The 26024-nt window shown below is 53.7% G+C and overlaps 12 protein-coding genes across 12 annotated transcripts; 7 read left to right on the forward strand and 5 right to left on the reverse strand.

The window, feature by feature from the left end:
• Positions 1–57: 57 nt before the first annotated feature.
• Positions 58–1093, reverse strand: IAQ61_009213 (uncharacterized protein; the record flags this gene model as incomplete). Its single annotated transcript, XM_003836840.1, has 2 exons — positions 58–117; positions 176–1093. 2 exons carry the CDS (start codon positions 1091–1093, stop codon positions 58–60), a joined length of 978 nt encoding a protein of 325 aa, XP_003836888.1.
• A 964-nt stretch (positions 1094–2057) lies between these two features.
• IAQ61_009214 (uncharacterized protein) lies at positions 2058–3565 on the forward strand (the record flags this gene model as incomplete). Its single annotated transcript, XM_003836842.2, has 3 exons — positions 2058–2765; positions 2855–3241; positions 3360–3565. Exons 1-3 carry the CDS (start codon positions 2414–2416, stop codon positions 3563–3565), a joined length of 945 nt encoding a protein of 314 aa, XP_003836890.1. The 5' UTR covers positions 2058–2413.
• Positions 3566–3829: 264 nt separating this feature from the next.
• IAQ61_009215 (uncharacterized protein) lies at positions 3830–4671 on the reverse strand (the record flags this gene model as incomplete). The annotated part of the gene is made up of 2 exons (XM_003836843.2): positions 3830–4489; positions 4543–4671. The coding sequence occupies 2 exons, from the start codon at positions 4669–4671 to the stop codon at positions 3830–3832; spliced, it is 789 nt and encodes a 262-aa protein (XP_003836891.2).
• A 585-nt stretch (positions 4672–5256) lies between these two features.
• Positions 5257–6619, forward strand: IAQ61_009216 (uncharacterized protein; the record flags this gene model as incomplete). Its single annotated transcript, XM_066098301.1, has 4 exons — positions 5257–5334; positions 5405–5775; positions 5829–6243; positions 6299–6619. The coding sequence occupies 4 exons, from the start codon at positions 5257–5259 to the stop codon at positions 6617–6619; spliced, it is 1185 nt and encodes a 394-aa protein (XP_065951940.1).
• A 1191-nt stretch (positions 6620–7810) lies between these two features.
• Positions 7811–9040, forward strand: IAQ61_009217 (uncharacterized protein; the record flags this gene model as incomplete). Its single annotated transcript, XM_003836845.2, has 2 exons — positions 7811–8143; positions 8256–9040. The coding sequence occupies 2 exons, from the start codon at positions 7811–7813 to the stop codon at positions 9030–9032; spliced, it is 1110 nt and encodes a 369-aa protein (XP_003836893.2). The 3' UTR covers positions 9033–9040.
• An 834-nt stretch (positions 9041–9874) lies between these two features.
• On the reverse strand, positions 9875–11281 carry IAQ61_009218 (uncharacterized protein; the record flags this gene model as incomplete). Its single annotated transcript, XM_003836846.2, has 1 exon — positions 9875–11281. One exon carries the CDS (start codon positions 11279–11281, stop codon positions 9875–9877), a length of 1407 nt encoding a protein of 468 aa, XP_003836894.2.
• A 197-nt stretch (positions 11282–11478) lies between these two features.
• On the forward strand, positions 11479–14251 carry IAQ61_009219 (uncharacterized protein; the record flags this gene model as incomplete). The annotated part of the gene is made up of 12 exons (XM_066098302.1): positions 11479–11520; positions 11977–11986; positions 12038–12054; positions 12138–12286; positions 12356–12435; positions 12491–13284; positions 13341–13430; positions 13526–13619; positions 13682–13827; positions 13887–13946; positions 14018–14078; positions 14163–14251. The coding sequence occupies 12 exons, from the start codon at positions 11479–11481 to the stop codon at positions 14249–14251; spliced, it is 1632 nt and encodes a 543-aa protein (XP_065951941.1).
• A 1874-nt stretch (positions 14252–16125) lies between these two features.
• IAQ61_009220 (uncharacterized protein) lies at positions 16126–16947 on the forward strand (the record flags this gene model as incomplete). The annotated part of the gene is made up of 3 exons (XM_003836848.2): positions 16126–16194; positions 16267–16447; positions 16505–16947. The coding sequence occupies 3 exons, from the start codon at positions 16126–16128 to the stop codon at positions 16945–16947; spliced, it is 693 nt and encodes a 230-aa protein (XP_003836896.2).
• Positions 16948–18411: 1464 nt separating this feature from the next.
• IAQ61_009221 (uncharacterized protein) lies at positions 18412–19884 on the forward strand (the record flags this gene model as incomplete). The annotated part of the gene is made up of 2 exons (XM_066098303.1): positions 18412–19425; positions 19801–19884. 2 exons carry the CDS (start codon positions 18412–18414, stop codon positions 19882–19884), a joined length of 1098 nt encoding a protein of 365 aa, XP_065951942.1.
• A 693-nt stretch (positions 19885–20577) lies between these two features.
• Positions 20578–21857, reverse strand: IAQ61_009222 (uncharacterized protein). Its single transcript, XM_066098304.1, has 2 exons — positions 21525–21857; positions 20578–21443 (listed from the first exon to the last, which is right to left on the reverse strand). Exons 1-2 carry the CDS (start codon positions 21786–21788, stop codon positions 20745–20747), a joined length of 963 nt encoding a protein of 320 aa, XP_065951943.1. The 5' UTR covers positions 21789–21857; the 3' UTR covers positions 20578–20744.
• Positions 21858–22126: 269 nt separating this feature from the next.
• On the reverse strand, positions 22127–22711 carry IAQ61_009223 (uncharacterized protein; the record flags this gene model as incomplete). Its single annotated transcript, XM_066098305.1, has 2 exons — positions 22127–22436; positions 22509–22711. 2 exons carry the CDS (start codon positions 22709–22711, stop codon positions 22127–22129), a joined length of 513 nt encoding a protein of 170 aa, XP_065951944.1.
• An 861-nt stretch (positions 22712–23572) lies between these two features.
• Positions 23573–26024, forward strand: IAQ61_009224 (uncharacterized protein; the record flags this gene model as incomplete). Its single annotated transcript, XM_003836852.2, has 2 exons — positions 23573–24319; positions 24384–26024. 2 exons carry the CDS (start codon positions 23573–23575, stop codon positions 26022–26024), a joined length of 2388 nt encoding a protein of 795 aa, XP_003836900.2.

The raw sequence follows: 26024 nt of genomic DNA on the forward strand, positions 1-26024 counted from the left end.
ATGTAATGAACAGAACAAAGGAAATTCGTTACTTTTTCTTCAGGACCGGCGCAGCGTCTACCATTTCAGCTTCTTGTCCTTGCCGATAAACTCATCAATAATGTCCATGTAGTACTCCTGTGTGTTGTTAGTTCATTCTGTTTAAACATGTAAACAGGGTAGTGAACAAACATACCTTGAGGTCTTCGACCCTGGGTACCTCATCACTCTTGCTGTAGAGATCGTACGGGTTGAATGCCCGGACGGCCTCCAACATTCTCTTGTCCTTCTCATTCATCATCCAGCCGTACGCCTCGCCCCTGTGCCATGGGTAGAATGAGTGGTATCTGATCATCGCGAGTCCCTCTTCAGGAATGGTGCTCTGGTCCTTGAGAATGTGGTAGAGGTACTCGTCGTGACCCCAGCTCAGCATGACGTTGTCCAAACCGCAGCCTGGTGTGTAGATGCCATACTCGGTGCTGTAAATTTCGTTTTGGTAGTCTGGGTTGTTCTTGAAGGTGTCAGGATAGATGATCTTGTCACTGAAGGCGCAGCCAACGGGGAATGTGTCGCCGACAACGTCCCATTGGCCTTCGGCGTCGAAGAAGAAGAGAAGCTTGCCAAGGTCGTGAACCAGGCCGACGAGCTGGAACCAGCGTGGCTTGCCGTCGCGGCGGATGGCCTCTGCAGACTGGAGAAGGTGCTCGATTTGAGAGAGGGATGTGTCGGGGTCAGACTCGTCGATGAGTGTGTTGAGCTTCTCCATGGCCTCCCAGATGGTCATCTCGGCACGGGTCTTTGCGTAGAAGGCGTTGCGGGCCTTGAGGTTGTAGGCTACCGTTTGCTTCTCATGTTGCTCACGGTAGAAGTTCTTGACGCGGTCGCAAGCGTCCTCGTACTGTCGGAACTGTGTCTTGTCCTTTTCGGCGTCGAATTCTGATTGCTCATAAATGTCCTTTTCCTTCTTGGTGGCGGCTGCGTTCTTGGACTTGAGAGTGGCCTTGAGAACGTTGACGTCGTCAATCATGTCGGATGTGGCTTCAAGAGCGAGGCCATCACGGGAGTGAAATGGCTCGGCCACGTAGGGCTGCTCGATGATAGCGCCAGGAGCCATTGTGGGATATGAAGGATGTGAAATTGATATGATATCGGGTGTCTCTGTGGCTGGGTGTACTGCAATGGAGAACTTGAAAAGAAGAGATGAACTCTTTATATAGTGGAAGGGAGATCAAATTGAGTTGAAGGACGAAGCTTCTTGTGCGAAGACAGAGGCGTACTTATCTTTCAACGGCCATCCCCCAGACAGTGCCGACGGCAGCAAACATGGTCGCACCCGAAGTAGACCCAGCCTGTCAACAGTGACAGAGTTCTCACATCACGACATACTAGCTCCACGTCAACGGGGATACTCCGCAATTATAGGCTTGGAAAGTCACCATCAAGGCGGTGTTGAGGTAATTCGCGCCGTGCCACAACAACCAGCACATCGCATGTGGAGTCTTGAAAGCAGATCTAGACAGATCTGGCGTTCTAGAAAGACAGGGCCGATGGGTCTAGGGTGGCATCGTCGGGATAGTCGAGATGGTGGTTGGTTGTGAGGACGCTTAGTTCTGACACCGGTTGACGGGAAAGAAGGGTCCGCATGCAGACTAAAGGCATCCGGGATTGGCAAAGACTCCCGCCCGTCGCCCGAGGAGAGTAATTCTCGCCGCTCCTAGGTACCAGCAGCAACAGCCGCAGGGACTGGCAGCCATGACGAGAGAGAAGCCGAGATGCGATGGAGGCAGTGGAGGCAGTGGAGGCAGTGGAGGCAGTGGAGGCAGTGGAGACGAACAGCCGATGATCATGCAAGAAGCCTGCATATAGAATGATGGATTTTGCAGACGACGAGCAGAAACGCAGAAAGGGTCCGTTCTCCCCCTTTCACCCTCCTCGTAGTACGCCCCCCTCGACAGCACGTGACTCACATCATTCACGTGATACAAACTCAAGTCACGTGCTGCTCGGTCTCTCCTTGCCCGACGAGAAAACTTTGGCAGGCTCACAGTGGCCCCTTGTCACGCATCAACAATCATCCGAGCACTTCGACCTGTCGTCGGTCTGAAGCTATGCCGGCGGGGCAACCCTTTGGCGGGGCAGCCATTAGCCATTAACCAGCGGAAGAAAGAAAGAGAGTCAATCACAATGGCCGAAGCCGTCGACTGCTAGCCGGTATGGTGTATGGTGGGGGTGAGGGGTGGGGTGCCAATTGGTCAAGGAAACGGAAATGGGAGTCCTCCCAAGCAACGGCCAAAGTGGACTGGACTGGGCTTGTCACAACATCATACCCCGCTGGCCTTATATATACACAATCCCGCCCTTGCAAATCTGCTCCTCAAGAAAAAAAAAAGAAAGACCCCCCTGATACTACCCGTCCTCCATCCCCAGCCCAAACATGAACACTGCACTCCCCCTCAACACTGGCGCCTCTATCCCCGCTCTTGGCCTGGGAACATGGCAGTCTGCGCCTGGTGAGGTGAAAAAGGCCGTTGTCCACGCCATCGAGGCTGGCTACAGACACATTGACTGCGCCTACTGCTACCAAAACGAGGACGAGGTCGGCGAGGCCCTGCAAGATGTCATCTCCAGGGGTATCGTCAAGCGCGAGGATCTCTTCATCACCAGCAAGCTGTGGTGCACCTTCCACACTCGTGCCGAGGAGGGTCTGCTGAAGAGCCTGGAACTACTCAAGACCCCTTATGTGGACTTGTACCTGATGCACTGGCCCGTCCCCATGAACCCCAAGGGTAAGTCGCCAACATCCTCTCCATTTCCGACCCAACCAGGCAGAAATCAGAAAAAAAATCAATCTGGCAATGCTAACAAAACACACCAGGAAACCACCCCCTCTTCCCCAAGCACGAAGACGGCTCCCGTGACATCGACACATCCATCACCCACATCGACACCTGGAAGAATCTTGAGTCGCTCATTAAATCGCACCCGGACAAGGTAAAAGCCATTGGCGTAGCCAACTACTCTGTAAAGTACATGGAGAAGCTCCTCGCAAAAGCCACCATCGTGCCCGCCGTCAACCAGATTGAAAACCACCCGCTGCTGCCCCAGCAGGAGGTCGTCGACTTCTGCAAGGAAAAGGGCATCCACATCACTGCCTATAGTCCGCTGGGCAGCACAGGAAGCCCGCTGTTCAAGGACGAAGTGGTGAATGAGGTGGCCAAGAAGCACAATGTTGGACCGGCCGTTGTGCTGTTGAGCTATCACCGTAAGTTTCCTCCTTGCCCCTCTGACACACACTGTCCCCCCTGTCCCCCTGTCCGCTGTTCCCCGCACCCCCACCCATTCCAAAGCCAAGGCGGAAGAAAAACTAACATGAAATACAGTTGCCCGCAAGTCCTCGGTCCTAGCCAAATCTGTCACGCCCTCGCGCATTGACGAGAACCGCAAGCTGATTACGCTTGAAGGCGAGGACATGCAGAAGTTGGAGAACATCCACAAGGTCAAGGGTGTCACGCGTTATGTGTACCCGCCATTTGGCGTCAACGCTGGATTCCCGGATAAGCCAGAGGGCATGGATCTGAGCGGTTGAGTGCATGGCTGGTGCAAGTTATGAGATGAACGATGAGATGTGGATGAAAAGCTATACCCAATAAATGCATTCATCATGGCCAAGACACAAATACGTTCTTGCTACTATGTGATATGTATATACACCACATGAACAATGCTAGGATCATTGGCTAGCCACGCACTGAGCAAGACATGTATACAGTAACAACCTGCAAAAGACTGACATGTATTCATGCAAAAAAAGAAGGCCATCTGCCATCCTACCCCAGCCCCAGCAATCTTCCTACCTCCCCATCCACCCCCCATCAACAGTAACAACCTCGCCACTAACATAGGCACTCGCCGCACTTGCCAACCAAACCACCACACCCTTGAAATCCTCAGGCCTCCCCCACCTACCCGCCGGAATCCTCGCGAGAATACTCTCCGCCCGCTTCTCGTCCTTCAACAGCGCCTCATTCATGTCCGTCGCAATATAGCCCGGCGCAATCGCATTCACACTGACCCCCTGCGCCGCCCACTCGTTCGACAGCGCCTTGGTCAACTGTCCGACACCGCCCTTGGACGCCGCATACGCCGGCACCGTGATGCCGCCCTGAAAGGTAAGCAGGGATGCAACGTTGATAATGGCGCCGCGACGCGAGAGGGGCAGGTCAGCGGGCTGGGACAGCATATGTGCGCCTACATCGCGGCAGAGTTGGAAGACGGCGGTGAGGTTGACTTGGAGGACGGCGGCCCAGTCGGCGTCGGGGAATTGGTGGGCTGGGTGTCGCTTTTGGATGCCGCCGCAGTTGAGGAGGATGTGGATTCTGTGGCCGTCTGCTAGGATGGCGGGGACGAGGTTGGTGATGGAGGCAGGGGAGGAGAGGTCGGCGGGGTAGATTGTGGCTTTGCGGCCTAGGGCTTCGATGGCTTGTTTGGTGGTTTGGTTGAAAGTGTCGCGCTGGGTTGGGGGGGTTAGTGGGGAGGGGTGGGAGGAGAAGGGGGGTGGTGTACTTGGACGAGAAGGATGTCTGCGCCTGCTTCGGCGAGGGCGAGGGCCATGGATTGACCGATGCCTCGTGTTCCTCCGGTTACGAGGGCGGTTTGGCCCTGGAGGGAGAAGAGTTCTTGGACGGCGGTCATGTCTGTTGGTGGCACTGTTCCTTGGTGATGTTTTCGGAATGAAAGACGAAAGTGGTGAACGACGAGGAAACGAGCTAGACGTGAGGAGATTCGTGAGTTCCAGCAAAGATGGGTTGAGCGTTTGAAGGCACCAAGAGCTGAAAGAGCAGCCTGAATTCGTAGACAGCCAGGTTTGGTCAACGCAATCGAAAAGAAGAGAGAAGGAAAAAAAAACTCTTTGCGGATCGAGTTCCCAGCGCATGGCAGCGCGAAATCTGCGTGGCACTGGAGTCTTTCGGAACAGCGTCGGAAAGCTACCGGTACCGCCACCACGTGACATCGGCAATTGATGCCCCGCCTGGCCAAGTCAAAGGCCGAAGGAGGCATTTCTCTCCATGGCGTTGCTGGAGTGAATTGTCTGGGTAAAATCCGGCGACTGGACGTGAGATGTTGGCTTTCGTCATGAGGTACCGTGCATTTGTTCCTTTGTACTTTCAACATACAATCTTACTTTGACGTTCAAGCCTGCGTGCTCGCTACTTCTGTACAACTGCCAACCGTTCTGGCCTTGACGATATCTTCACTTGAGATTGATTGCACACCAAGATGACGACAGACACAAAAGATGGGAATGCCATGAAGATCCGCGCTTCAGTTCTCCACGGTGCAAAAGATCTGAGAATCGTAAGCTGCCACCCAAATAACATCTTTCTCAAACATGAAAAACAAGTCTGCTAACCAAACCCCCCTAAAGGAAACGCGCTCTCTTTCCCCTCCCAGTCCCACAGAACTCCAAGTCAGCGTCCGTAGTACAGGTCTCTGTGGCTCAGATCTCCATTACTACCGACACTACCGAAATGGCGACATTATTGTGCAAGAGCCCATGTCGCTGGGCCACGAATCTGCGGGTGTGGTGGTGGGCGTAGGTTCAGAGGTGCAAGGGTTCAAGGAGGGCGACAAAGTAGCACTGGAAGTTGGACAACCTTGCGAAGCATGCGACAGGTGTAAGGAGGGAAGGTATAACATTTGCAAGGCCATGAGGTTCAGGAGCAGTGCAAAGTCGTTCCCACATGCACAGGGGACGCTGCAGGACCGGATCAACCATCCTGCTGCTTGGTGTCACAAGTGAGTATGCCAACGCTACGCATAGGTGCGTGCAGCGTGCTGACGAGTGCAAGACTTCCAGAGGACATGTCGCTTGATCTCGGCGCACTTCTTGAGCCCCTGGGTGTAGCGATTCAGGCCTCGAAACGAGCCCAGCTTGCACCGGGTTCGACGGTGCTCGTCTTCGGCGCTGGCGCAGTGGGCTTGCTAGTAGCTGCGATGGCGAAGATTTTGGGCGCAGGAACAGTCGTGATTGCCGACATTGACGAAGGGCGGGTCAACTTTGCGGTGGAGAACAAGTTTGCCCACCGGAATTTCACGGTGCCGATGAGGCGGGGAGCAACGATGGAAGAGCAGCTAGACATTGCAAAGGAAACTGCTGCTGCCATTGGGAAGATAACAAAGCAGAGTGGCGGTGGTGAGATTGGCGAAGTAGATGCTGTGTTTGAGTGCACAGGTGTGCCTTCATGTGTACAAGCATCGATATACGTAAGTTGTCGACTTGCACCCGAATTCTTGCCACGTGCATTACTGATAGGAGTAGGCAACACGTCCAGGTGGTCAAGTCCTTTTGATCGGCATGGGCACTCCAATCCAGACTCTGCCTATTTCCGCTGCAGCGCTGCGCGAGGTCGACATCAAGGGCGTCTTTAGATATGCCAACACATACCCGACTGGAATCGAGGTCGTGTCAAAGTCCGGGCCAGACTATCCCAACTTCCCGGCGCTGGTAACACACAGATATCGAGGGCTCGAGTCAGCAGTCGAGGCATTCGACATGGCGGGGAGGACCAAGGATGATGACGGAAAACTCGTCATCAAGGTAGTGCTCGAGACTGTCGAGGATGACAACGCGAGCCTATAGAGGCTGTGGGTAGCGTGCTTCAACACGACTTCCCTTTTCCTCAACGCATGTTTTTTCCCATGGTGGTGTTGAGCAAAGATTGATGACATGGTGCTTTGTGATGCCTGCGGAAATTCTTGCCCTCTTGCAACACCTCCATGTTTTGCACCGGGTAACCAGCCGGGTAGGAGCCGAGATATTCTCTTCCCAACAGCATCCAGCCCCGCCAGCTATCATCTTGTATGCAAGCAAAAAAAAAACATCGTCCCATAAAATCTTACATCACTTGTGTTTTGCAGAATGCAATACTCCAACTCGTCCCGAGATACCGTGTAACCCACTGTGTTGACGATGCGGCAGCGGGGCGCCTCTTTTCGTCTGAGATACCCAGTCTCCAAAGGGGAAATTTTCCCCGTCTCCCACCCCATGCCCGAAGCAAACACAGACTCCGCATTCTTCCCCACACAGCCACGCACTACCAACTCTCCTATATGGCAGCCATTCTGCACGTCAACATCACCACGTCTCCGTCCCCCACAAACTTCCACTGTTGTAGACTTGTGTTCGTGCCGATTCCGCGGACACTCACCGGTGCTGTTACACCACGGCATACAGTGCCATCTACCGATACGCCAAGATGATATCGACGGCCGCGGCGGAACCTGCCTAAGCCGTCGTCTGAAGAGTATGGGGAAACCGACGGGTGTCTGCTATCCCAGCGGGGAAAATGATGAACGACGTCTGAAATGTTGAGCGTGGGAAAGTCGGTGTTGTGGCAACACGAGTCTTTGGTAGGTACCACAGTACACCGTGCTTGTCAGTGGTGCGAGGAGGAGGGGTTTACTGGTACCGGAATCTACTATACTGTAGGTAGTAGCTTGGACCCTGAACGCTATGGTCAGGGGGAAGTTTGGGCATCTGAGGAGGGGGTTGGCTGAGCAGCGGTGTGTAACTTTTGGTTGCTTTGGTTCAATGGCCATTCAGCACTTTTTCTCTGTGCATCGAGAAACTTCCATCTATTTCATACCCATCTTTCTTCCCAACCTCAATACCAATCCCACGCTGCTCATCATTTTCTCCTGTCATCCGATTTCCTCTCCTTTCTCCTGACGCTCCGTCCACACGCCTCCCCACAAGGGAAGAGAAGAACAAGAACATCAACTTGCAAACGAAGCAGCAAGCAACACGCAACACGCAGCACTGTTTTACATCATGGCCCAGCCCATTCGCAAACTCCGGATTGCAGTCTCTGGCCTCGGCCGCATGGGCGCCAGACATGCGGACCATTTTCTCCACCTCACACCTCGGGCTCAACTCGTGGCGGCTTTTACGCCGGACGCGAAGGAGCAGGCCTGGGCAAAGGAGAACTTGGAGCCGTGGGGGGTCAAGATTTATTCGGATTATGATTTGATGTTGAAGCATGAGGGATTGGAGGCGGTTTGTATTGCCACTGTGACCACGGTGCATGCGGAGCAGACGATCAAGGCGATTGAGGCGGGCAAGCATGTGCTGTGTGAGAAGCCGTTGAGCACAAAGTTGGAAGTCGTATGTATCCTTTCTCCCTTCCCCCCCTATCCAAGCTGAACCCCCTCTCCTTAACCCAAACCCCCACCCGAACCACAGAGGAAAACTAACATTCCACCCCTCTTTCCCACAGTGTCAACAAGTCTTTGAAGTCGCCGCTCGCCACCCCCACATCAAAGTAATGTGCGGCTTCTCCCGCCGCTTCGACAAATCCTACTCGAGCGCCTACCAACTCGTCACAAACGACCACATCGGGCGCCCGACCATCATCCGCTCCCAAACCTGCGACAAATACGACCCGTCTGGCTTCTTCGTCGAATACGCCCAGTTCTCCGGCGGGATCTTTGTCGACTGCAACATTCACGACATTGACCTCGCACTGTGGTACTTTAGCGCCGCCTCACGCGGCGCCCAGCTCCCAGCCGTAAAATCCGTCGTCGCAGTTGGCGTGACGGCGCTCGAGCCCGAACTGGCGCAATACGGCGACGTGGACAACGGGGTCGGCGTTGTCGAGTTTTACGACGGCCAGATTGCCTACTTCTTCAGCTCGCGGATGAATGCACCGGGCCAGCACGACATGACGGAGATTGTGGGGACCAAGGGCAAGTTGGCGGTGAATGCGAGCCCGACGATCGATATGCTGGAACGACACACGAGCACGGGGATTAATCGCGAGATTCCGCAGAATTACTTTGAGCGATTTGAAATGGCATTTGTGGAGGAGGCGCGGCAGTTTACCGAGGCGGTGCTCGAGAACAAGACGGTGCCGGTGGATCTGAAGAGTAGTGTCGAGGCAGTGCGGATCGGGATTGCGTTGCAGGAAAGTTTGAGGTCTGGGCAGAAGATTTGGTTTGATCGCGAGGGCAACAGGGTGGATGGAGCGGCTATGACGGGCGGGTCCAAGTTGTAGATTAATGACAAGCATGATTTGATGCGTCATGTCGTATGCCGGGATGAGAGATGATGGGATTGCGATATGTGGATATTTAGATAGGGACATGAGGTAATGAAATAGCTAGAGATGTAGTATGTACGGTAGTGTAGTACTCGAGTACTTTGCTTGACACGTGCAAAGCAAATGCAAATGCAAAAGAAATAGAAAAAGCGACGCTACTCTGGATAAGATCTGGGACCGTGTCCAAAGACATTAAAGACCACAAGGCTAGCTGACTTCTTGATCAGCCGAGGGCTCGACTCAACTTAGACAATAGTAAGAAGGATAACGTCGAGTGCTCCATCGATGATGGAGCCAGCAGTGTGCATCTCAACCTCCAGCAAAACGTGGAGCCACATGTTGATGAACAACGGGCCAAAAAGTGAGGTAAAGGAGAGAGATGAAAAGAAGATGGAGGGGAAAAGAAAAGGAAATGGAATAAGGGAAACGAAAAAGGGAAGACAAAGAAAGAGGACAAGGAAAATCGCAAAGCACCATCGCTATGCAAGGAACAAACTGGCCAACCACAATCACACTGTACTGCACCGTATCCCCCTCATTTCTATATCCCTCATGGCGATTAAACCAGTACCAGCCAATCTATCCGCTAACACTCCCAGTCCCATCCTAACACAAACCCGACCATCATGAACAAAATCCGCATAGCCGTAGACATCGTAGACTTCATTAATATAGTATTCCATCCTCTTCCGCCATTCTTTGCCATCTCCTTTCCACACCCGCTTATCGCACACACTCGCACATATCGGAATTCCAAAGCCTCCTTGTCACAAGTTTCCATGGACAGTCGCCAGATATCACGCATCCCCAGTCTGTTCGTAAAACAAATCGCCAAACTGATCCAGGGCTGTTGCAAAAGAGGTCCAGAAACTGCGTTTGGGTGGGGTGCGGATGATGGTGATGATTTCGTGGTGGTGGTGGTGGTGGTGATGGTGGGTTGGTTGCGAGGTGGGGGTGATATGGGGCTGGGCGGGAGCTGGAGATGGATCGAGAAATTGGTACTTGTGTGGCTTCAAAGAGAGTGTAGGAGAGCTTTTGGCCAGTATTGGTGATGAAGGAGGGGGAGGAGGAGGAGGAGAGAGGATTTGTGAGGATGGGAGGGAGGGGTTTATCAGGGTTGCCTGGGAGTCGAGGCCGAATTCTCGAGGTCGTTGGCCCTTGTTTTGGCGGTGGCGGGAATACGCATCTGCCGGGCAATCTTCTTCCTCGTCTTCGATCCGGACCTCGTCCTCGACCTCATCCTCGTCTTCTTCGGCTGCGTGCTTGTCTTCGTCTGCGCGGAGCTGTGCCTGTAGGCCCACTGTGACGGTTTGCACTTGACTCCGGAGGTCCTTGATGACGTCGAGTTGGATACTATTCAGCATCTTGACCTCATCGAGCCGCGACTTCAAATTGGTAGCATAGCCCCGTACACCCTCGATATACCGTCCCACTTCTGCGATATACTCTCCACTCATCTCCTTCTCGACCTTGTCCTTGCCGCTGGACTGTGGACTTCCTGGCCCAATCTCCTCGGGCGCGGTGGATACTTGCTCGTCAGTGGGTAGTTGTCCGTTGGTGGATACCTGCTCTTCGATGATTTGAAACGGGGCGCCATGTGAGGACAGGTAGTTGGCCATGGCTTCGAGTTGGCCGACGATGTATTCCATTTGATCTTCATCCGGCTCGCGTGTCTGCAGTAGATTTTCAAAGTGGACGATGCATGATGACAAGGCGTGTTGCACCGGCGAAGAAGAGTGCGACGAGTGTGTGTCCCAGGGTACAGGCGAGAGGGTGCGTTCGGTCTGTCGACGGGGGATGCGCGTGCTATCCGGTGTATAAGGATAGCGCGGCAGTCCCTGAGCCTGGGCGTTTCCATAATGCAGGCCAGAGTGCTGCACTTGTTGTTGCGACTTGGTCGGTGTATAGGGAACTGCGACGGGCGCTGTAACTGCCGACTTGGGTGTTGGTAGCGCATGGTGTACGGGTAGATGGTGGTGGTGGTGATGGTGGTGCTCGGTTGGGGTATCGCATCGCGCGCGCACACCCACACCCTTGTACTCGTCCTCTTTGGCGGCGGCTCCACGATGCGACGACCAGCGAGGCTCCGTCACGGGCGTATATTCACCATGGGCCGGCCGGTATGGGTCAGTAAAGTAATGGTGGTGTGAAGTCGAGTGGTCGACATCGGTATCAGTATGCGGGGGGGTCCATGGCCGTGCCATGCCGAGCGGAGACTCGATTGCGCTGTTGAAGCAAGGAGCGCGCGGGTGCCGCATAACCAAACCCAGCCGTGACCGCTTTGTACGGGTCAAGGGGCGGCAGAACAGACGAGTCGCTCACTATGCGCGCAGATGACTAGACATGGCAAGAAAAGCAAGAAGACAGCAAAAAAGGAAGCGAGAACTGTGGGCGGATGAACATGAAGAGGAAAACGCGCAGTTATGCGATGATCGACCATACGGTGAGGAAAAGCCAACAGGTCCTCATGATGAGGCGGGAGAAAAGCGGGCTCTGGCTTTGCTGTCCAGTGTCCAGTGTCCACGGCCTCTTGTCGCGCAGCCAGTCGTGGCCAGTCGTGGCCTAGTCGGTGACTTGTTTCCTGTCAAGTATCACGGAGTGGCTGGTGCATGACGCGCTGGCGGGCCTTGGAACTGTGCAAAGTCTGGTCTAGCTCGTGGTTCAATCCATCGATGGATGTCCGAGTGTGGGGATCACGTGTCTGGATCACGTGTCTGTATCACGTGCCCGGATCACGTGCCCGGGAGACGTCCGCCTGGTCTGTGTTTTTCCTGCATTGTAGTAAATTCTTTGGCATGTTGGGAGGGGCGGGGCCATCCAAAAGAGCACGGGAACTCCGTTTTTCTGCCCATCAGACTACCGATTGGCTGCAGTGAGCGCAAAGAAGGAGGTACGGTAGTACAATCAAGGTACCCTATTCACACAGTCTCGACTTGCTCACTTGCTCACTTGGAAATCAGTCATCATGGCGCCCCAGGTATGTCATCTTCACAACGGTGTCGGTTGGCCGTAAAGAGGGGTACCCCACTGCATACTGAACCCACAACCACACACACACAGCTAGGCATCCAACCTTCTCTCGATACCGTACGCCAAGTGTTGGCTGCTGCAGCCAACTCCCCGAACCCACCCAACCTCGTTCCCGTCTTCTCGTCCATCTCTGCAGAGTTTCTGACTCCGACGAGCATATACCTCAAGGTTGCTGCAAGGTGCGTTTTCATGACATGACGAATTGGAGCGCTGTCGCGCATTGGCGAGGCTGACGAGTCGCGAATCAGGGCAAAGTCAAGGCTGTCCTTTCTATTCGAGACGGCCGCGACTACAGAGACGATTGGCAGATACAGCTTTGTTGGCGCAGGTCAGCAAGAAACTATCCACTTCACCACGCTGCCTTTGCTGATGCCCTTGTGTAGATCCACGAAAGGTCATCAAGACGGGCCCCGGCCATGGCGAAGCAACCGACCCCCTCCCACTCCTTGAGAAGGAGCTTGCAAAGAGCCGAGTCGCAATCGTGCCCTCGATACAACTCCCTGAAATGACTGGTGGTGCGGTTGGTTATGTGGGATATGATTGCGTCAAGTACTTTGAGCCCAAGACAAGGCGAGACGACGTAAAGGACATCCTCAAGGTGCCAGAGAGCTTCTTCATGCTCTTCGACACCCTGGTTGCCCTCGACCATTTCCAGCAGACGGTCAAGGTCATCACCTACGTCAAGGTTCCCGACAATCTCGACGACCTCGAGCGCGCATACGACGACGCAAAGGCTACCATTCAGACATATATGACCATCTTGTCGGACAAGGACATCCCTTTGCCACACCAAGGCCCGATCCAACTCGGAAACGAGTATACTTCCAACATTGGCCAGGAAGGATATGAAAACCATGTCAAGAACTTGAAGAAGCACATCGACGTGGGCGACATCATCCAGGCGGTACCGTCCCAGCGTTTTGCCAGGCCCACCTCACTGCACCCCTTCAACATTTATCGAAATCTGCGAAACGTCAATCCATCGCCCTACCTCTTCTTTGTCGACTGTGACGACTTCCAAATTGTGGGCGCAAGTCCAGAGTTGTTGGTCAAGGAAGAGCAGGGCAGAATCATCACGCATCCCATTGCAGGAACGGTCAAGCGAGGCAAGACCTTGAAAGAAGATGCCGCCTTGGCTGAAGAGCTGTCCAACTCACTCAAAGACCGGGCCGAACACGTGAGGCTCCTCCTTTCCAAGCTTCTGTCAGACGCAAAGCTTACCTGAAGCTGTAGGTGATGCTGGTCGACCTAGCGCGCAATGACGTCAATCGCGTGTGCGACCCACTGACAACACGAGTCGACAAGTTGATGGTTGTCCAAAAGGTACCCTGTTTTTTTTTCCTCATGCTGTCTCCCGCGAACAAGGCCAGCAGACCTGGAGTCAACTTCACGCAGCTACTAACGTTGTGTGAAACCAGTTTTCGCACGTACAACACCTGGTCTCGGAAGTGTCAGGGGTGCTGCGGCCTGGTAAGACGCGATTCGATGCGTTCCGATCGATTTTCCCCGCCGGTAAGTTGGTGTTGGTGTGTCTGCATAACTCTCACTATTCATGCTTATCGTGCTGTGTGCAGGGACGGTGAGCGGGGCACCCAAGGTAAAGGCCATGGAGCTCATCGCCGAACTGGAGAAAGAAAAGCGCGGTGTCTATGCCGGGGCTGTGGGCTACTTTGGCTATGGGAGCGTGGATGGGGACAAGGAAATCGAGGGGGCAATGGATGTGAGTGGATTTGTGCCAACCTTGCTAGCGGTTGGGGTTGTGGCTGATGGGAGTGATAGACATGCATTGCGCTACGCACGATGCTGGTCAAAGATGGCGTCGCGTATCTCCAAGCAGGGGTAAGTTTGACGAGATTTTCCCTTGAAATTACCATGTGGAGGAGATGATGCTTATGGATTGGTGGACGCAGGGCGGTATCGTGTTCGATTCGGACCCTTACGATGAGTGGATGGAGACGATCAACAAACTCGGTGAGTTATTCTGCCCTTTTTTTGGACAGGAGATCTCTCCCATGAGTCGGTAGCTGACCGACTTTTTTGTTCTTGGGTGAAAAGGCGCGAACACGCAGTGCATCAAGTCGGCGGAAGAGAAGTATCTGGTCGAGCAGACAGACGGTGAAGACGAAGGGGCAAGTGGAAAATAGTGCAAAGACAGGCATTTTCCTTGTGGCTGGGTGTGGCTGGGTGTGGCTGGGTGTGGCTGGGTAGAGCAGGTCTGCGCCGCAGGGGACTGTTGAGGCTTGTTGTGGCGGAATCTGGATGGGATGGGGTTGGGAAGGTGCAGGCGCTCCAGGGAGAGGCTGGCTGACTGGTGGACGATTGGGCCGGCAAGGAAGGGGCTGGAGAGGGACTGGAGCAGCTCTGGTCCAGATGGAAGTGGATGCACCCGCCCACCAGGACCAGAGACGGACGGTCATTTGTTTGTGGGCTGGATCAAGGTTTGAAGCCCTACCTGGGTAGTACAGTAGATGGGGCAGCGTCAGGCCAGGCGAAGGTTTGCGCAAATCTACGATATGGTACTACTAGGAAGATGAGATGAAACTGAGGTCACCGGTATTTCAACAGGTAACATGTCGAGGTCCCATCCTGGGGGATGTGCAAGCATGGATATGTAGAGCCGCCTAGCCATCGGTCGACCCAAGAAGATGATGGTTGCCGTGATGCCTGAGGCGCCCGCCATCTCCCATCTTACACAACGTGGGGAAATTGAGGCCATGAGCGGTTGTGAAACGAAATGAACGGTGATGGAGGCGAGCGGTGCATCTTGCGAGCCTACCTCGGTACATGGCAAGGATGATAGTATGCACGGAGAGAGTACAGTAGGTCCTCGTACTGTGTGTCCGGCACCGTACTTGCTACTGTACGTACTCTACACGTACAGCAACACACATAGGAGCTGATAGTGCATGGTACACAGGCTAGCCAGGGTTCAAGCCCTAGCATTTTGCGACGTCACCTAGAGCGGGCAAGCCGCAAGAGGCGCTGTTTGGCTGCAAAACAAGATTAGGCCTCATTTGCCACCGTAATGCGTTTTCCAACCCCTCGGGCGACTGAGAAGCGCCGGCACAACTCGAGCGAAGTGGGTAACAGCAACAGCAGCAGAGCAGCAGCTGGTGCCACGAGGCCAGCGCAGTGTTGCGTGCAACCAGACAGACTGTGCGTTGCAGGATTTGATTTTTGCGGGTAGTATGACGCTCTCGCGCTCGGGAAGTCGGTTGCGATGACAACTTTGTGAGCTGGGACAGGGCCAAGGAGGTTGATGACAGGGGCAAGTCGGTTAGTCGGCGACGGGCGAGGTGAATGTTTTGTGTAGCGAAAAGCTTGGAACGAGCAAGAGGGGCGAGAGAAGGCGGGAGAGAGGGCGAGAGAGAGAGAAGGAAGTCGAGCTAATCGCCGGAATCGATCTAGGGCGGGCCAAGAAGTATGGAGAAGACGAGCCATTGGCCAATCACAGGGTAGCGGGGCCGGGAGCTGGTTTTCGCTGTTCCTTGATTTGGCGTCGATCGTGCCTGGCACATCCCTGTCGCGCCTGCCTGCCGTCACTGCAGACCTTGTTTGTACTCTACACTACTACACTGCTAGTAAACAGCTTATTGTCATGGTAGCGTACCATTGCACTTGGCAGGGAAGGTGCGCTGCCCTGCCACTGCCCATCTCTTTCCTTCACGCGCCTGCCCTCCTGCCCCAATTACTAGCCTAACACACACACACACACACACTCACACTCACACTCACACCCACCGGACACAATATAAACCTATCGCCCCTCTCCCCCTCCCATCCTCTCCTCCCCCTCCCCTCCCTCTCAACCAAGCATCCTCAGTCAATCCACATCACCACCACCTTTGAAGCCACTTGCTCGACCCCAAAGCTCCTCTCACCCCTACATAGCTACTATCTCGTCCTAGCTTCTACCTCTTACATCATCCTCTCTTCCTTCTTCTTCTTCTTCTTCTTCTTCTTCTTCTTCTTCAACAACACCAACAACACCAACATCATCACCCTACCGTCGTCAAACATGAGGTCCTACGCTATCATCGCTGCCGTTGCTGGTGCCGCCGTTGCCCAGAACCTTGGATCATGTGCTGTAAGTGTTTACCCTTCGCATTCCAGTGCGCAACACTTGTTTTGGCCAAACAACGCTAACTCGCCCTCGTAGCAAATGTGCGCCGACAACATGGCTCGCATTGCCAACACCGAGTTCAGCTGTGGCGCCGGTGACCTGGCTTGCTTTTGCAACCAGTCCAACTGGGCCTATGGCGTCCGCGACTGCTCTGCGCAGGCTTGTGGTGCTGAAGAGGCTGCTCAGGCCGTCACCTGGGCCGCTGGCCAGTGCAGCAGTAAGAAGACCCACTCCCCACAGTCTTTCCAATCTGGTTGCTGATCATGTTCTCCAGACGCCGCTCCCTCTGGCTCAATCCCTGCTGCTCTCCCCATCCTGACCTCCGCCGTCGCTAGTGCCTCCGGCGCTGTTCCCTCTGCCACGGGAAGCGCTGCCAGCGGTATGACTAGCGTTGCCTCGAGCCTTGCCAGCGAGGCATCTGGTGCCACTGCCTCAGCATCCAGCCTCGTCTCGTCGCTCATGAGTGATGCCTCTTCCGTCGCTGCCTCTGTCTCGTCTGCTCTCGAGTCTGCCCAGTCCTCTGCCAGCGATGCCCTTGCATCTGCCACCAACAGCATCCAGTCCGATGCCTCTTCCCGCATCGCCTCTGCCACTGGTAGCCTCGGCTCCGCTGCCAGCAGCGCCATTGCCTCTGAGACTTCGGCTGGTGGTGCCGCCAAGATGACCGGCCTCCCCTTCGCTGGTGCCGCTGGTATCGCTGCATGGCTCCTTCTCTAAGCAACCTCCTGGAACGCCTATCCAACGTCCTTGCATGGTGGAGTAATGTGCATAATGACAGGTGACCTTAATGGCAGGTGGACTTTGGATATTCAGATGCATGGTTGACTTTTTTGTTTCCTCTTCTTGTTCCTTTTATTCGACACGAATGGCATGACGACAACTACGATGGTAATAGCGTGCCGGCGTTTGATCTTTCCCTCTGTGTTTCCACGGACGCTTTGATACCCCCTTCTATGGGAAATGCACGGGAACTGACCCGACCCTGGCGCCGGTAGATAGTACACAAATTCAATGATAATCACACTCATCAAACATGATTTACCTTTTGCTTCCCTGTACAAACAAAATTTGCACACAACGCGTGCCATGACCGTCACACAAATCTCCCATCTGCCCCTGAATCGCGAACAGCAGCTGTCCCCAACAAGCACGGCTGACTGCTTGCTCCACCTCAGGCCACGCCACAAGCACCCACCCACGCCAGTCCACCCATCATCCTACGCAGGTGCTACAAGACCACGAACCAGTTTCCGCCTGCACGCTTCGTCTGGCTCCTTTACGCTCCCCCTCCTTTTACCTTCCACCTTGCCTGCCTGTCCTAGTCGTCGTCGTCGTCTCTTTGTGCCACGTGTGATTTGAGTAACAAGAACCTGAGTCTGGGTGTGGCTGGGTGTGGTACTACTACGACTGCCATCTATCTAGGCATCTAGGTATCTATATGCGTGCTTGCTTGTAGAATGGACTTTCCCGGTAGGGGTTAAAGTGTACTAGTACTAGTACTAAAGATTGCAGGACGAGTTGATCTGACATTCCTCACTCGATTACAGACGTCAGGAGGATTTTTTAAACCTTCGTGGGACGCTATAGTTGGTTCTTATAGAGGTGATGTGAGGTCGTGGATCTGTTCAACGCGCGTGGTTGCTGTGGCTAATGATGGCTTGTAGCTTGTCTGTTTGTTTCTGGTAAGTGTTGATGTTGTTTCTTGTCTGATTGTCAGTTCATTCTTTTTTCCTTCTGGATGATGGGACTGTTCACTATGATTGGGACTGCTTGAGGTAGGTCTGTGGTACTCCCACGCCTTGTTGTGTTGAAGCAAGGTGGAAAGAGATGGAAGTCATCAATGGCACATGCATAGACAACACTGACTACTGTCTTTCACAGCTGCAAACGCAACGACAATACTCAAAGGCGCATGAACATGGCCTGCGCAAAGCTCGTGGTCGGGGACGTTTGCTTCACTTCATGTTGCTATGGTTAAAGCTATCTTTGCTGATCACTGACGAGCAAACGCGCTGAGGTTGGTTTTCATATACATGTCTCTTGCGGAATACCATAAGGTATATAAACACCAACTCCGTCCGCAGCTGTCTCTATCCTATCCACCTGAGCAAATCACTATCAAGCTGGCGCAACTGCCGTGCTTTTTACTACCGTTCAAGCTCACTCAAAGCGGCTTTCATCATGAAGAACCATCCCAATCAACCTGGTCAGCCAGAGCCGACATGCACAGTGGAAAAGCATTCTACAATGTCGCCTCTGCCTCAAGATTCTTCTATTCATGGACCTGCTGGCGTGACCCCGTTCAGTATTGAACATGGCGAACAGCCAAATGAGGCTTTTGAGGACCTTAAACGACGCGTCGACGCCCTTTGGAACCGAACAAACGGCGCAGGTGAAAAGGCATCGGGACCTGCAGTACCAGAACCTTCCAAAGACAAGTCTCCCATCTCCATTAACACAGAGGAAATTACACCGCACCGCACACCCGCACCCAAGTTCACATACGAAGCCTACATCCTCCGGCCCTGTGCCTCCAGTCTTCCCAACAGCCTCAACTGGAGCTACAAGATCGAGCGTCTACACCTCGACGAGGCAGCTCTGGAAGCACACGTCACCAAACTAGGGCCAGACTTTGATATTCTCGGCGCAGTGGGCGCACTGCTTCCAGAGCAAATTTGCCTCATCCAAGAGGGCATCAAGCGGCCCTTTGAACGCCTCGTGGTGGTCCAGTTTGGTGCAGCTTTGGATTTGGTCACGCTGATGGGCACGTTTCGCGTCAAACCTGTCATCTTTGTCATTCGCAGCTTGGCTTCCGAGTCGCCTGTACCAGTAGTTGCTGGCTTCGGTAGGGAGCAGAATACAGTGTGCAAGTCGGCGGGTGCTGGAACTCGCTGTGGCATCCCAGAACATGGCCTGTACCCGCTTCTAAAGGCCTCCGATGGGAGTGTAAGCCAGTTCATGACAATCACACCTGAGCTGGGTTGCAAGTCCGCGCTGGGTAGCGTGTCCTTTGAAGAGGCTCGAGTTGCGGACTATGCAGCCCGTCGCAAATATGCAGAGTGCAGCTGTCTCGTCTTCCCGGCAGAGGATGTGTCTTTGGGGTTTGACGGACATGTGGCTGTGGGCGGACGTGGTCCCTTTTTCAATGTGTGTAGTTCAGCTGGGTTTGGGCATGGAGCTCAGTCTGCCACTGATGTACGTCGTGGTTTCGCAGATTCGACAGGAAGTCTCTTTGGCGCTGTCCCATCGCCTGGAAATGCGTTCTCGGGAGGTCGATATCCAAATGGCGGGCGCTTTGATACGTCTTCAATAAATCACAGCCCACTGGGAACCGGTCAACTGGCAGGAGAGAGTCCCAGGGGAACGATTTCGTTGATCCCTCGTCAGTCACAACTCGCTCCTGGTCACACTCTCTCCAGAGAGCCTCCACACAACAGCGACATCTCTCCTAGTTCCAATTCCCATAACACTCACGCACCTCCCCAAGGTCTAACCGGAGCTCTATCAACCCCACCACCACACATCCATCCATTCCCTCCACCATTCATTATACACCCCGCAACCAACCAGAACATCTTCAACACTCCACCAACTGGATCATCAAGCGACACCCAGTCTTCGCATATCCCGAATCCCTCAACTCCCTTCGACTAAGCCCCTCCCACCCAAGAAACACATACTCCCCACCTCTCCTTCCCTCTGCGCGCCTTTGCCCAACCCCAAGTCTTTCGACGGCCGTGCTGGCGATGAATCCGCGGCTCTGTTTCGCTGTTAAATCCGCATGGTAGAACATATCCATCTTGTTCACCCGGTGAATTCAGCGTTGAAATACCGATATCAAGATTAAAAGCACACGCCCTTCCCTCACAAATATATTCCCCAGCTCCAACCGTCCCTCCACCCTCCAGCACTCCCCCTTAACCTCCCCGTTCCCTCTAAACCACTCTCTAAACGACGCCCTGGACACTCCGCCTCTTCTTCCGCACAAACCCCGTCTGGATCCCCATCCACATGCGCACCAGTCACACCCGTTTTCCCCGTCCCGCGACTGGATTTCTCTGGTGCTGGTAGAGGGGGTTTGGAGGGGGATGGTGGATCTGTGGTGGTGGGTCTGGGACGATAGATTTGTGTGAATGATGGGTAAATTGATGGGGTTGGGGGATTGTGTTGGCGGATATTGTGGGATATTGTGGTGGAGAGGGGGGATTGTAGGGAGAATGGTTTGCATGGGTGGATGGGTGGGACATTTTATTGCGTTGATTGAGGGGGGGGGAGGGGGGGATTGGGGGTGTGAGTATTGATGCTGATGCATGTTATCACGATATTTGGTATCCAAAGCGTGCTCACATACCCATGACCGTTTCCATATCCATCTTGTAGCCCGTCAATATTTTAAAAAAAAAGGAGATCATTAGTCCATGTGTATGTAATGTATTGGTGGTATCATATCAATCCGTCAACTTCTTTATACACATTATCCAATCCCACAAGTCATGTCCATCTCCCAACACCCCCTACCCCTCGACATAATCCAAACTGCCCTTTCCCACCGTCTTGGCCACAGCATCCGGCCCCTTTTGCTGCTTCAACTTCTCCTCAAACTTGGCGAACTCGCTAATCGCAATCTCCTCGGCCGGATCCAGGACCTGCTGGACGCCCTTGACCTCCTCGATATAATGCATCAGCATGCTCTCGATGCCATTCTTGAGCGTCACGGTACTAGAATCACACGTCCTGCACGCTCCCCTCAACATCAACTTGACCATGCCGTCTTCGAACCCCTTGAACTCAATGTCACCACCGTCTTCCTGGATAGCGGGTCGGACGCGGGTGTCGAGGAGCTCCTTGATCATGCCGACGACTTCATCGTCGTTTTCGTCGTAGGCGAGCGAATCGGCTTCTTGCCCGCCCTGGCCTTGCTCCCCGTCTTTGGCGGCGACGGTGTTGACAATGGCTTGCCCGCTCGTCATGAATTCTGTAATGAGGGCGAAAACTTCGGGTTTGATGTGTGCCCAGGGTGTGCCGCTGTCTTTGGTCACGGTGATGTAGTCTGTGCCGAAGAAAACAGATGTCACGCCGTCTATGTTCATGAGGGCGGCCGCGAGAGGAGATGGGTGGGGAGGTGCGAGGGTGGAGCGTGGGGTGAGATATTCAAGATAGGGTGAGGATATGGATTCGGAGAGGACACGAGCGTTTGGGTTGAATTTCAGGGCCTGTTTGGTGTGTTAGAACAGCATTCTGATTCATTGCGACGCTCGGGGAAATGGGGGACGATGGGATGGGGGAGTTCATACGTCATCGTTTGGTGTGGGTTCGGTCTGGATGAACATTGTTCGGCGAGGGACTGTCGCTGCTGCCGAGGGTGTGGCGCTCAGACTCTGGTTCCATGATTGTATCCTAGGTCTGTGTTGCGCTCTTGAAGCGACTATGGGTGATGATGACTGTTGGTGGAGGCATCTTGTGGTGATGCGCGGGCGTGGGCCACCTGCTCGTAGGGAAGATCCGGCTCGTGAAAGGCTTCGCAGAGCTGAGCGCGACATGTTTGACGAGGATACCATTGATAGTTTAGATGGTGGTTGTGAATAGTGAATTGAGGGGAGGAGGGGAGGGTGTCGCAATAGTGAAGTGATGCTTTGAAGAAGGCAAAAGTTCGGCGCCTCGGCTCCACGGTATGACGCGTCTCGCATTATTCAGCCATTGCCAGATCTTAGCCTATCACGGCCCTTGGAATGACCAACACCAGTCTGAACGTCTCAATCAAGGGTAACTACCATCAAATCCCTTTCTCTTTCGCACAGAAGACATGTTTTCTTTGATGGGCTTTCAACGCTGACATGGAGCAAGTATTGGATGAACCACGGGCTATTGGAATGAGTGATCTAACGTGAGAAATTCACTAGACAGCCGTCCTGAAGATTTCCATAGTGATGGAAATTTCAGCTGCCGTCGATTCAGGAGTAGGGGGGCTACATTGATCGGTGACCTTTATTCGCTCTTCCATGGCTACGAAGAAGATACCAGAATAGCATCGATATTGATCCCAAGACAAGATACAAGTGCTTGAGAGAAGACATACCTTGAAAATCTCATACAGGTAGCTGCAGTACGACGGTCTAGACCAAATGATCATGTCCATTGATAGCCTCGCCTCATGTCTCTTTTGACTTGGGCACGTGTTGACTTCTTCTCCAGATGAGGCAGGATGCCTACTCAGTCCTGAGCCTTGGCCTGAAAACCTGTATGCGTCTCCTGCATATTGGATCTGAATGCGAACTTACTCCTCATGCCCCCCGGTTCTCAAGGTCAAAGATTTTCTTCTCACCCCAGTAGATGGGATTTGTTCTTTTGGAAATTGTTCTGTGGCCGATCCTAAGCGACACTTGGACCTGGAGAGCGGCTCATCGGCACCAAATGAAATTATACAGAATAAAGTCCAAGCCTTTGTACCATGGTTGACCGCTATGTTGGTTGCGTTAAACATTGAGTTATCGAAATAGGAAGGTGGTTCGACGCTGTTTTGTCACGATGAATCCTTTCAGGAATGTGGGAAGAGTTTTCCTTTAGCCGCCCCATAAAAGTGTGGTTTGAGCATCGTGCGTGCATCCATTTTCTGGGAATTCCATGCTCTTCATCCAGCTATTCTGGTGCTCATAACGATACTTGGCCCAGCCAGCCAAGGAGGGGGAACCAGAGTCGCGGGCTGTGAATATCCATATAAGAACGCTGCGCGGCATCCAGAGTCACAGAAATCATGAGACAGGCTCTCCCGTCTCTTCGAAGCCATAGCAGGTGTCACAACGATCCTTTCCGAAACAGGGTACCGGCGACCAGGGACGAATTCATACACGTATGCTCACGGGTTGCCGATGGGTACGACGAGATTCTGGAAACCGCGATTTGACATGGCGAATCGGCTCGAACTTTGCGACAAAGCCCCCAGAGGTGTCCTTTGATGGATTTTACGCGCAAAAATGGTGGTTACCACGTCTCCCAGTCTACGGGGCATCTCGCCAATTAAGTAAACGCCGCTGCTGACCTACTTTAGATCTCCCGGCTCTTTCAACTCAGATCTGGGTTGAGAGAAGATGTGTAGGTCTGGGGCTGAAGCTTAGATCTCGCTAATCGCCGACATGGATGGCGTTGCCGTCGATCCGCCCTGAATGAACACCAGGCGTCATAAGTAGTGACGTCGACGCGAACAGCACGCGTTATGTCATCCAGGAACAGTCCATCATAGCATCACGGCTGAAAGAAAAGGGACCTCAGCTTTGTGCTTTTGTTGCCGCCATTCACTGCATTCCGTTTCTAGAGTGCGACCACACCCTTTGACACATGCACATTGATGACACGCCCTTTCAGAGCCACCACCACCACCCTTCGCAGCGCACTTCACGCACGACAGCAAGTCACCCCAGCGCTGCAGAGGCTTCGCCTGTCGTTCATTCCACAGACAATGGCCAAGCGAAAACGTTCGTCGGTAGCAGCGGTTGCTCCCACGACAGATGAGGCGCCTGCCATGGACAAGAAGAAGATGCGTCGTTCGGAAGTGCCTCTGCCTGCAAACACCAGACTCACAAAGCCCCCGCATCGCCAGTTGCCTCGTGGGGCCGCAGCTGCAATCACGGACCCAAATCTCAATCCTGATATCAAAGTTGGAGTAACCGCATTGCGAGCATCGCCTGACGGGCATGAAGATGTCGGCCCGGAACCTCATCTGAAACCCCCTCTCGTTGACGGGTCTGGGACAGCAAAAGGGGCCAGTGCGGGGAGAGATGCAACCACGGACATGAAAGCTCTGGTTGTATCAAACGGCAATGCATCTGTCTCCACCCCAGCAGGAGGCAAGGGTAAGCGCAAGAAGACTGGCGAGCCACATGTGAAAAACACTGTCGAAGTTCGAGTTGCTGAGGGGTTCACGGCCAAGGTCACCGGACCTGCAGAAAACACCGGGATGGCTGGCGATCCCGAAGTCGCCGAGGGACTAGACGAGGAAGTGGAAGATGAGGCAGAAGTCAAGGAAGCGTTGTCGAGACCGCCTCCGCTAAACTCTAACTACCTTCCTCTTCCATGGAAGGGCCGCTTAGGCTATGTACGTTCCCTGCAACCACCAAGCTTACCCTTACCACTTGCTCACTAACCAACTTGCCCATCAGGCTTGTCTCAATACATACCTGCGGACCGCGAACCCTCCTGTTTTCAGCTCTAGGACATGCCGCATCGCGAGCATCATTGAGCATCGCCATCCCCTCAGGGACCCTTCACAGCCCGAGCACGCCATCAAGAACCGCCCAGACAAGGAGCAGGCGCCAGACATCGCCAGAGGCCAGCGCTATGTCGAGGAGATTGGCCTCGCTAATGCGCGAGACATTGGCAGGATGATACAATGGAACGACAAGTATGGCATCAAATTTATGCGCTTGAGCAGTGAAATGTTTCCCTTCGCAAGCCACGACGAATATGGCTACAAGCTTGCGCCTTTTGCCGCAGAGACGCTTCGAGAAGCCGGCGAGGTCATTGCCAAGCTTGGCCATAGAGTGACAACGCATCCAGGCCAGTTCACACAGCTAGGTTCGCCACGGAAGCAGGTCATCGAGAATGCTATTCGTGATTTGGAGTATCACGATGAGATGCTGTCGCTACTCAAGCTGCCTGAGCAGCAGAATCGAGACGCCGTCATGATTCTGCATCTTGGTGGTGCCTATGGCGATAAGCCTGCTGCCATTGCCAGGTTCAAGGAGAACTATGCCAGGCTTTCTCAAAGTGTCAAGAATCGTCTTGTTCTGGAGAATGATGATGTTGTTTGGTGCACACACGAGCTGTTGCCCCTTTGCCAGGAGCTCAACATTCCATTCGTGCTAGACTATCACCATCACAATATCATCTTTGATGAGACTCAGATTCGTGAGGGCACTAAGGATGTCATGGATCTCTATCCAGCCATTCTCGAGACATGGTCCAGAAAAGGCATCACTCCTAAGATGCATTATTCTGAGCCCACCCCGGCAGCCATCTCTCGTACGGCTCGACGAAAGCATTCACCTCGTGTGATGACGCTACCGCCCTGCCCTAATACTATGGACTTGATGATTGAGGCCAAAGACAAAGAACAGGCCGTGTTTGAACTGATGCGAACCTTCAAGCTTCCAGGGTTCCACACATTTAATGATATTTTGCCACACGTGCGGCATGACGAGAACAAGCCTTGGAAGCCCAAGCCTAAAAAAGCCGTGAAGAAGAATAGAAAGAAGAAGGCCGACGATACTGAAGAGACTGGGGCTAAACTCGCAGAGGAAGAAGAAGAAGAGGAGGATGTGCCGCCACCCATCATACCTGATGAAGAAGTAGCCATGGGTGGGCCTGAGGGTCGAGTGTACTGGCCCCCAGGTATGGAGGACTGGCTTAGACCCCCAAAACGCGTTATAAAGAAGAAAGAGGAAGGTACAACCACACTTGCAAAAAGGAAGGCCAAGACTACCAGTGTTCTGGAGACAGCATCAGTCACGAGTGAAGTTGGACCTGATGAAGTCAAGACGCCAGCGAAGAAGCCACCAGCGAGTAAGCGAGGTGTCAAATCAACCAAAAAGAATTCGGCGAAGTCAGTGCCTACGCCTTCGGCTTCGGACGAAGAGGACGATCATCTTAGCTCACCACCGCTCACTGACCTAGGCTCAGAAGACGAGGCTCCTGTTGTGCAGAAGCGAGATGCACGCCCTCCTGCTACCCGGAAGAGGTCAGGCAGAGCTACGGCTAGGGTGAGCTACAAGGAGGAGGAAGCAGACGAGATGATCATGTAA

This window comes from Plenodomus lingam, assembly GCF_022343315.1.
Source record: "Plenodomus lingam strain CAN1 chromosome Unknown contig_5, whole genome shotgun sequence".
Classification (NCBI taxonomy): Eukaryota; Fungi; Ascomycota; class Dothideomycetes; order Pleosporales; family Leptosphaeriaceae; genus Plenodomus; species Plenodomus lingam.